The sequence below is a fragment of the Spermophilus citellus genome (genome assembly GCF_964194105.1).
Source record: "Spermophilus citellus genome assembly, chromosome: 1".
In the NCBI taxonomy this organism is placed as follows: Eukaryota; Metazoa; Chordata; class Mammalia; order Rodentia; family Sciuridae; genus Spermophilus; species Spermophilus citellus.
Window position 1 is genome coordinate 87951128 of NC_138182.1, and position 11299 is coordinate 87962426.

Sequence of the window (11299 nt, forward strand, 5' to 3'; positions counted from 1 at the left end):
CATATCGTTGGCAAATAGTGCTAATTTGAGTTTTTCTTTTCCTATCTGCATCCCTTTAATTTCTTTCATCTGTCTAATTACTCTGGCCAGTGTTAAAAGAACTGTTTAATAGAAGTGGTGACAGAGGGCATCCCTGTCTTGTTCCAGTTTTTAGAGGGAATGCTTTGAATTTTTCTCCATTTAGAATGATGTTGGCTTGGGACTTAGCATAGATAGCTTTAACAATGTTGAAATGTGTTCCTGATATCTTTAGTTTTTCTAGTGTTTTGAACATGAAGGAGTGCTGTATTTTGTTGAATGCTTTTTTCTGCATCTATTGAGATGATCATATGATCATCATATAAGTCTATTGATGTGATGAATTCCATTTATTGATTTCTGTATGTTGAACTAACCTTGCATCCCTGGGATGAACACTACTTGATCATGGTGAACTATCTTTTTGATATGTTTTTGTATTTGATTTGCCAGAATTTTATTGAGAATTTTTGCATTTATGTTCTTTAGAGATATTAGTCTGAAGTTTTCTTTGATGTGTCTTTGCCTGGTTTTGGGATCAGGGTGATATTGGCCTCATAGAATGAGTTTGGAAGTACTCCCTCTTTTTTTTTTATTTCCTGAAATAAATTGAAGAGTATTGGTATTAGTTATTCTTTAAAGGTCTTGTAGAACTCAGCTGTGTATCCATCTGGTCCCAGGCTTGGTTGGTAGGCTTCTGATGGCATCTTCTATTTCTTTGCTTGAAATCGATCTATTTAAATTGTGTATAGGCGAGGTGCTGGAGCGGGGGTGCAGCGATGCGGATTCTGGGGGCTCCTGCAAGTGGTGCAATGGCCGTGCTTAGTGCTGAGTTCCAGCTTTGAGACAGAGGAGAGAAGCGGTCCAGTTCGGTTCTCGACACCGGTCGGACCACGGAGGAGGACAGCAACCGCCATCTTGGAGAGCTGATGTAATCATCCCTGTTTTCTACTGATCTCAGCTCATTCAGCTACGGAACAGGTGATTTCAGGCTGGTATTTGCCTGCGTCTCGCAGACAGATCGCTCAGGCTCGGGGCTGGAGAACCAGTGGAGAATACTCCTAGGGGCTCGCTCTTGGCAAGGCGTGCGCCGGGCTCTGAGCGGCCGGATTCTGGTTCCCGGAGCTGCTTTGGCCCAGGGCTGGGGAACCTGCGGAGACTGCGTGTTGAGACCAGCTCCAAGTGGAGTGTGCACTGAGCTTGGGGCGGCTGGGTTCTGACTCCCGGAACAGTTTTGGCTGGGGCTGGGGAGCCCGCGGGGACTGCATCTTTGAGCCTGCTCCTAGCGGAGCGTGCACCGAGCTTGGAGAGCTTGGAGCGGCCGGGCTCTGGCCCCCGGAGCTGCTTTGGCCTGGGGCTGGGGAACCCGCGGGGGTTGCTCCTTGGAGCCTGCTCCTAGCGGAGCGTGCGCCGGGATAGGAGAGGCCGGGTTCTGGCTCCCAAAGCTGCTTTGGCCCAGGGCTGGGGAACCTGCGGTGACTGCTTCTCGGTCTGGGTCCTGCTGGGTGCTCTGGGGGCAAGGGGAGCAGAGTGGAGCTGCCACCTGCGCCCAGAGCAGGCCAAGTGACCCGCCGGCGTGGTATCACGACATCCCAACTGCAGCTGGGGCCGAAGAGAGTAGCCGCCCACGCCTAGAACAGGACCAGCGACCCGACGGCGCGGTAGCCAAGTCACCCCATTTGGAGTAGGGGCTGTGCAGAGCTGCCGTCTGAGCCTGCAAGGTAGGCAGACCTGCGACCCACTGGCAGGACAGGCCCGGTAGCCTGCCAGCGTGGTGGACACGTAGCACCGAGGCAGTCACGTCACACTGGTTGGAGTGGGGGTGGAGCAGAGCCGCCGCCCGTGTCCGGAAAAGGCCCAGCGACCCGTTGGAGAGGCAGTCAGGTACCCCCATTTGGAGTGGGGGCTGAGCAGAACTGCCGCCCGAGCCCGCAAGGTAGGCAGACCCGCGACCCACCGGCAGAACAGGCCTAGAGGCCTGCCAGCGTGGTAGACACGTCACACCAATTGGAGTAGGGGCCGAGCAGAGCCGCTGCCCACATCCGGATCAGGACCAACGAACCGAGGGCGTGGTAGTTACCTCACCACAATTGGAGTGGGGGCAGAGCAGAGCCGCCACCCGCGCCCGCAGGGTGGGCAGACCTGCGACCGACCAGCGTGGTAGACAGATCACCCTAATTAGAGGAGGAGCACAGCCACTACCCACCCTGCAAGGGAGATTTTCCAACTATACAAGAGCAATATAAATAAATAGGGGGAAAATTTCAAAAACACAACAGTTTCACCAAGCAGAAAGAAACACGAGCAGTATGAAAAGACAAGGAAAGAAAGGACCACAAGCAATGCAGGTCAACTCAACTTTAGAAGAGGTAATAGCTGCAACAGATGGAATGTCAGATAAAGAGTTCAGGATATACATGCTTCAGATGATCTGGAGTCTCAAGAAAGACATGAGACAGCAAAATCAGACAATGAAAGATCACTTTGACAAGGAACTACAGAAACAAATCCAGGAAGTTAAAGATCAATTACACAGGGAGATAGAGGTAATAAAAAACAAACAAATAGAAATCCTAGAAATGCAGGAAGCAATAAACCAACTTAAAAACTCAATTGAGAATACTACCAGCAGAGTAGATCACTTAGAAGATAGAACATCAGACAATGAAGACAAAGTATTTTAACTTGAAAAGAACATAGACAGCTCAGCAAGACTGCTAAGAAACCATGAGCAGAACATCCAAGAAATATGGGATAACATTAAAAGACCAAACTTAAGAATCATTGGGATACAGGAAGGCACAAAGCTCCAAACCAAAGGAATAAACAACTATTCAATGAAATAATACGAGAAAACTTCCCAGACTTGAAGAATGAGACAGAATCCCAAATCCTAGAAGCCTACAGGATGCCGAATGTGCAAAATCATAAGAGATCCACACCTGGGGGCCGAAGACCATGAGCAAGGTGGTCCCGGGCGGTGGCCGCCGGGCGTGAGTATCCCGCCTAGTCTCCTTCAGCGCAAGCCACCGGCTGCACAGCAAATCTTTGAGTGATGAGGAAAACTTGAAACTGTTTGGGAAATGCAATAATCCGAATGGCCATGGGCACAATTATAAAGTTGAGGTGACAGTATATGGAGAGATCGATCCTGTTACAGGAATGGTTATGAATTTGACAGACCTCAAAAAATATATGGAGGAGGCGATCATGAAGCCCCTTGATCACAAGAATCTGGATCTAAATGTACCATATTTTGCAGATGTTGTAAGCACGACAGAAAATGTAGCTGTATATATCTGGGAAAACCTCCAGAAATTTCTTCCTGTGGGAGTTCTTTATAAAGTAAAAGTGCATGAAACTGACAATAATATTGTACTCTATAAAGGAGAATAGTTCTTAGGGATTAACACTGTAGAAAGACTAATTTCCTTCCACATTTAAAAAAGATCTTTATCCTCTTGGAATATTAAGTAGTCACCACATAATTGTTGTACTACATTGTGTTCTGAAGTGCCTGATTTATTGAAATCATTATAAGACCTGTTGTGAATTTAAATCTATTTTAAAATAAAGCTTGTAATGTATCCTGAATATCATTTAGAGAGTCCTTTATCTATAGATTAAAAGTCACTTTATTTTCAGCAAAAAAAAAAGAGATCCACACCTAGACACATTATAATGAAGATGCCCAACATACAGAATAAGGAGAGAATTTTAAAAGCTACAAGAGAAAGGAAGCAGATTACATTTAGGGGTAAACCAATCAGGATAACAGCTGATCTCTCAACACAGACTCTGAAAGCTAGAAGATCCTGGAATAACATATTTCAAACACTGAAAGAAAATGGGTTCCAACCAAGAATCGTGTATCCGGCGAAATTAAGCTTCAGGATGGAAGATGAAATTAAAACCTTCCACAATAAACAAAAGTTAAAAGAATTTGCAGCTAGAAAACCATCTCTTCAAAAAATCCTTGGCAAAACATTACAGGAAGAGGAAATGGAAAATAACAATGAAAACCAACAGTGGGAGGTAGGACAGTAAAGGGGGGAAAGTAATCAAAGAGGAAAACAAATCAGGTTTAGTAACATTAATAAACAAATATGGCTGGAAGAACAAAGCATATCTCAATAATAACCCTAAATGTTAATGGCTTAAACTCACCAATTCAGAGACACAGGCTAGTTGAATGGATCACAAAACAAGACCCAACAATATGCTGCCTACAGGAGACGCATTTGATAGGAAAAGATATACATAGACTGAAGGTGAAAGGTTGGGAAAAATCATACCACTCATATGGACTGCGGAAACAAGCAGGAGTGTCCATACTCATATCTAATAAAATAAATTTCAAGCCAAAGTTAATCAAAAGGGATAAAGAGGGACACTACATACTGCTCAAGGGAACCATACACCAACAAGACATAACAATCATAAATATATATGCCCCAAATAATGGTGCAGCTATGTTCATCAAGCAAACTCTTCTCAAGTTCAAGAGTCTAATAGACCACCATACAATAATCATGGCAGACTTCAACACACCTCTCTCACCACTGGACAGATCTTCCAAACAAAAGTTAAATAAGGAAACTATAGTGCTAGGAGCCACAAGCAAATATACGATGTATGGCACCTTTGGTTGTAAAGTGACGCCAGCTAGCCACTGAGATATGATTATGTTAAGATTTACATTCATATGCAAATTGGACTCCCGCTGTTCACCTTGGCCTGCTACCGGACTCATGTTACGGACTCATGTTACGGGACTCATGGAGAGTTCCCATTGGTTGGGGAAGGATGGTAGGAGGAAATTCCGGGGGAGGTCCGGGGGACCCCCGGTTCCAAGAGATGCGCGGTTCCGGCGGACGCCCGCGTGGGAGGACCGGGTTTGGCTTGTCGGTGCCTAGGAGTATTGGCGGCTTTTTCAAAAATAAAGTTTTGTTCCTGCTTGAGTGGCTCGTGATTCTGTGCCCAGCCAAGACTGCGGCATTTGGTGGCCCGTACGGGGAACGCCTGAAGCTTAGAGGTGAGTAAAATTGCTCGCCCCTGAGGGAAGGCAACAGGATGGGTGACCATCTCAAAAAACAATGTATTCTTGTTTTGATTTATTTTGTTTTTATTTCGAGCTCCCTAGCCCTAGAATTTTCTCAGGCGAACTGGGAAAAATGGTTGGCTCAAGGTTTGAAGTTATTCGGCCCTGAGAAAGAGAAAATCGATACAACCATTCTCTGCTCCGTTTTTGTTTCATTCTGCTTCGGCTTTGTTTTATCCTATCTTATTGGGTTATGTTACCTTTATAGTAGATTAGAATCCAGTAAAAAACAAACCGAAAAACTGTTAAGTAAATTGTTAGAGGTCCAGACTATGGTAGAAAAAACGCTAGGTCAAGCAAAAGAGAAGGTCTCTCAAGCTAGTCAGACAGAGGAAAATTTAAAGAAAGCAAGCTTAGAGGAAAAGCAGCCATCAGGTGGAGAATTACAACAGGAGGTTGCTACTAACTCCGTTCTATCACCAGAGAGCGTAATTCAACCAACAGCTCCATCTACCGCTGAGCGGCCCTCAACTCCCATAGTTGATGGACGGAATTCTGAGACAGAACCCCAAAGATTAGCATGCCCTGTACTTGAGCAGGCAGGAGGGCAATGAATTCACTGTGCTTTAGATTTCAAAACAATAAAGCAATTAAAGGAGGCTGTAACAACCTATGGGCCGCAAGCTCCCTTCACAATAAGCATGGTCGAATCTGTTACCAACTTGGACATGACACCAGCAGATTGGGCTAACATGTGTCGATCTGTGCTAAACGGAGGACAATATTTGTTATGGAAGGTTGCCAATGAGGAATTTTGCATGGAGACAGCTAGGCGAAATGCAGAAGCTGGTTACCCTCAAAGAAATATAGATATGCTATTGGGAAAGGGACCTTATGAGGGTCAAAGACAGAAATTGAATATGACCCTGCGTATACGCACAAATTGCTGTAGATGCAGTTAGGGCATGGAAAACTTTACAGGGGCATGGAGACTTACAAGGTCAAATATCTAAGGTAATACAAGGAACTAATGAACCTTATGCTGAATTTGTAGATAGACTTATTCAGTCAGCCTCTAGGATATTTGGTAATACAGAACAGGTAATGCCATTTATAAAACAACTGGCTTATGACCAAGCAAATCGTTGCTGCAGAGAGGTCATTAGACCATGGAGACATGAAGATTTAAACACATATATTAAATTATATAGAGACATTAATGAACAAGGGCAAGTCTTAGCAGCAGTACAACAGGCTTTAGATGCCAGGCCAAAAACATGCTATAATTGTAATCAAACAGGACATTTTAAAAGGAGTTGCCCCGTAAGAGGAGGGTTTAACAAAGCTGGGTATCAAAGGAATAGAATACCGGGTATTTGCCCACGATGCCATAGAGGGAAACATTGGGCTAATGAATGCCATTCTCAAACCACCATAGAGGGTATTCCGTTATCAAAAAACGGACAAGGACCAAGTGTTTACCCACGATATCGTGGAGAAAGGTATCAGGCTCCATTGCCAAAAAACGGACTAGAGGGCCCAATGCCCCGGGGCCCAAAACCACAAATATATGGGGCAATGGAGGAACCCAACAGCACCATCAAGGTAGTGCCCAGGACGCATTATCCATTAAATCCCTCATCAGACAAACTAGAGGGAGCGCAGGGCTGGACATCTGTGCCTCTGCCAGAGCAGTACTAACTCCAGAGATGGGAGTTCAAATCATTCCCACAGGAGTAAAAGGACCTCTTCCCCAGGGAACAGTAGGCTTATTATTGGGACGCAGTTCTTCTACACTAAAAGGACTTATGATAAGTCCTGGGGTAATTGATCCTGATTATGAGGGTGAAATAAAAATTATAGCTAGTTCTCCAAGAGGTATATCAGTAATTTCACCAGGAGATAGAATAGCACAGTTATTAATAATACCCAGCCTGCATGATAAATTTTCCAGTTGTAATGTAGAAAGAGGTTCCAAGGGATTAGGCTCCACAGGTGTAGATTGGGCTATGCTGTCTTTAAATTTAGATTCTCGCCCAATGCTAAAATTAAATATTCAAGGACATGACTTTAATGGGCTGCTCGACACAGGTGCAGACCTTAGCATCATCTCTCGTCAAGAATGGCCAAAACATTGGCCATTACAACAAGCCACTCAAACGCTTCGAGGCCTAGGAGTGGCAACAAATCCCCATAGAAGTGCTATGGTATTAGATTGGAGGGATCCTGAAGGATGTGAAGGAACTATACAGCCCTATGTATTAGATCATCTTCCCGTAAATTTATGGGGACGAGATGTCCTAGATCAATTAGGATTGACATTAACAAATAACATCAATCCTAACGTGCCCACTACTAGGGCTAAACAAGGCTTTAGGAAAGAAAAAAGATTAAGAGAACAAGAACAAGGTATGATAGCACCTATTCAAATAGATCAAGAAATAAATAGACATGAATTGGGTTTTCAGAAAGGGCCACTGAGACAATCAAAATTACTTGGAAATCAGAAAGACCAGTGTGGGTTCCTCAGTGGCCCCTGACTAAAGAAAAGATACAAGTAGCCCATGACTTGGTCAGACAACAATTAGCGGAAGGACATATACAACCTTCTGTATCCCCCCATAATACTCCCATTTTTGTCATTAAAAAGAAATCTGGTAAATGGAGATTATTACAAGATTTAAGAGCCATTAATAATGAGATGGTTATTATGGGACCTGCTCAATCAGGGATTCCTCAATTGTCTGCTTTACCAAAAACCTGGCATGTTTTAGCTATAGATATTAAAGATTGTTTCTTTTCAATTCCAATTCATCCCGAGGATAGTCCACATTTTGCATTTACTATCCCTGCACTGAATCATGAAGGTCCTGATCAGAGATATGAATGGAAAGTACTCTCTCAAGGGATGGCTAACAGCCCAACTATGTGTCAAATTTATGTTAATAAAGCAATCCAGCCACTTAGAAATCAAAATCCTGAACTACAAATATTTCACTATATGGATGATGTGTTATTGGCACATAAAGATAAAAACACATTACTAGAATGTTATGCCACATTTACAAACTTATTGAAAAATTATAATCTAGAGATAGCAATAGATAAAGTACAATTAAATCTTCCAATTAATTATTTAGGAGTTCTATTATCCTCAACCATGGTCTGTCCACCAAAAATTCAAATACGAGTAGATCAACTCAAATCACTTAATGACTTTCAAAAGTTATTGGGAGACATAAATTGGATAAGGCCTTATCTAGGCATACCAACAGGAGAGTTGGGACCTTTATTTGATATTCTAAAAGGTCCATCAGATCCAAACTCACCCCGCATGTTAACGCCTGAAGCAAGAAAAGCATTAAAAATCATTGAAACATATATGGAAAATATGCATTTGGATAGAATTGATATAAGTTTGCCTTTATTATTTATTGTACTACCAACAAAAAATATTCCTACAGGAGTATTTTGGCAAGAAGGTCCATTATTGTGGATACATTTATCTTATTCTCCTAACACTATTCTTACTAGATATCCTGAGGCTGTAGGACAATTGATACTCAAAGGAATAAAAGCAGCTAAGGGAGTATTTGGGATTTCTCCCAATAAAATTATTACTCCATATACTATGGATCAAATTGATGAGTTAGCTAATGAGTTAAATACTTGGGCAATAATCATGTGTAAAACTAGTGTTTCATTTGATAATCACTTACCATCTAATCCTTTGTTGTCTTTTTGGTCTAAGCATCCTGTAGTTTTTCCAAAAATGACAAGAAAAACCCCTATCATAAATGCTCCAAATATATTCACTGATGGGTCAAACAATGGTACAGCAGCAGTAGTTACTCCTGATGAAACTTTTACATTTCTAGTACCCAAACAATCAGCTGAAAAGGTAGAGCTTAATGCAGTATTACAAGCTTTTATGATGTTTAAAGATTCTGTATTTAATTTATTTTCTGATAGTCAGTATGTAGTTAATGCTATAGTATCCCTTGAAGATGCTGGTAGGATTTCACCTTCTTCTACTGTTTTCTCTTTGTTTTCCGCTATACAAAGTCTAATCTGGGACCGAAAAGATCCATTCTTTATAGGACATATCAGGGCACATACAGGATTGCCTGGAGCCCTTAGTATGGGCAATGAACTAGCAGATAAATCTACACATGACATACATATTTTCTCCACAATAGAAGAAGCTGTAAATTTTCATAAAAGATTCCATGTCAATGCTAATACTTTACAAAAGCGTTTTAAAATAACTAAAGAACAAGCCAGACATATAATAAAACAATGTCAAAATTGTGTGACATTTTTACCACAAGTTAATCTTGGAGTCAATCCTAGAGGACTGATACCTAACCATATTTGGCAGATGGACGTCACACACTTGCCAGAATTTGGAAAATTAAAATATTTACATGTTACAGTTGATACTTCTTCCGGATTTTTGATGGGCTCCCTTCATGCCGGAGAAAAAACTAAAGATGTTATAGCTCATTGCTTACAAAATTTTGCCACTGTGGGCGTTCCAAAACAGTTAAAAACGGACAATGGTCCTGGTTATACTTCCACCTCTTTTAAACAATTTTGCTCATCATTTGGCATTACTCACATAACAGGAATTCCATACAATCCACAAGGACAAGGCATAGTTGAAAGAGCTCATCAAACTATTAAAATGTACTTATTAAAACAAAAGGAGGGAATTGGAAAGGGGTATATATCCCCCAAAGATAAACTTAAAATAACCCTTTTTACTCTAAACTTTTTAAATTTGGATTCATCGGGACTTAGTGCTGCGGAAAGACATTTGTACCCAAAAAATGTACATAAGCCTAAGGTACTTTGGAAAGATATTCTAACAGGACAATGGAAAGGCCCAGATCCAGTGATAGTCTGGAATCGAGGCGCTGTCTGTGTTTTCCCACAGGATGAACAGCAACCGATTTGGATTCCAGAGAGATTAACTAAAACAATTTCTACAGAAAAAGAAGATGATATGACTCAAATCCATAACAGCTGACATCCAGAGCTCCAGCTTGGCTATTCTTACTCTGCGACAGTGATTAACCAAGGTGTTTTTTTTTTTTCAATATCTGTTTTATTATTGCATTTTTCCCACATCATAAAGTTCTATTTTAATTTTGAGCTCATACAAACCTAGGTTAATGTTTTTCTGATCAGTTTTATTTTTTGACTGTGTTTTATTTTTTTGACTGTGGAGTTTTTAAACATTGCAATAGAGATTTCACCTAAGTATAGTTACAAGGCCTTTATTTACTATTGTCTTATGTGTTGTATGTTGTGTGCACACTTCTGTTTTGTGTTGTATGTCTGTATGTGTGTATGTCCATATTTCTTATATGAGGAGCGCTCATGAAAAAATGGATCCGAATTTTTTCTTTATTCACGTGATTTATATGGTTTAATTTAAATTAGGTGAACAGCTGTTAATGATTGTTTTTAAAGATGGTTAACAGATCTGTTTGTTTACTAATTTAAATTAGGTAAACAGCTGTTAAGGATTGTTTTTAAAGGAGTTTAACAGATCTGTTTGTTTACTTTCACCTTTCCTTTTCATTATATTTAATAATTCTGTTCAGGATAATGTCTCTTTAGCATCATTGCCAGAATTTCCATCTCCATCCCAATTCCGGTGAAGACTGAGACAAAACCAAACTACAGCTTCTATGATAGCTATCACAGTAAACTGTATAAACTGATGCATCAATGAATATAACTCAACAAGTAATGCTCAATCAAGGATTTGATTTACTTTGGGAGGAAATGGACATATTGATAGACTCCTCCAATTTGAACTGCTTGCAGAACTTGCCTGGACTATATATCAGTTACATACATTGTAAAATATCATCTGGTACACCGAATTGTGGTACTGCTGGCATATCTTTGCTGATGGTGTCACCAGTGATGCAATTTCCTTGCCAGCTCACCCCATGTTTATTGTGGTAATACTGGCATATCTTTGATGATGGTGTCACCAGTGACGCAATTTTTCCAAAGGAGCCATCAATTGGCTTGGTGTCGTGGCATTTCTGTATCCTCCTCCCTTCTACTAGTGATGGTCTAAAATTTGGGGGCCAACAGAGGTGAGGCAAAGAACCTCACCCCCCCACTGGCACCAAGGCTAAATTTGGGGGTCAACAGAGGTGAGGCAAGAACCTCACCCCCCAACTGGTGCATAGGCCTATCCACAAGCATGGCTGAATG

General features: G+C 41.6%; 1 protein-coding gene across 1 annotated transcript; it reads left to right on the forward strand.

Moving 5' to 3' along the window:
* Nucleotides 1-2969: 2969 nt before the first annotated feature.
* On the forward strand, nucleotides 2970-3657 carry LOC308651867 (6-pyruvoyl tetrahydrobiopterin synthase). The gene has a single exon (XM_081299444.1). It carries the CDS (start codon nucleotides 3181-3183, stop codon nucleotides 3412-3414), a length of 234 nt encoding a protein of 77 aa, XP_081155570.1. The 5' UTR covers nucleotides 2970-3180; the 3' UTR covers nucleotides 3415-3657.
* The last annotated feature ends 7642 nt before the right edge of the window (nucleotides 3658-11299 follow it).

Excerpts from the sequence above, each read along its gene's own strand:
- LOC308651867 (XM_081299444.1), top strand. The coding sequence starts at position 3,181 with ATGGTTATGAATTTGACAGACCTCAAAAAATATATGGAGGAGGCGATC.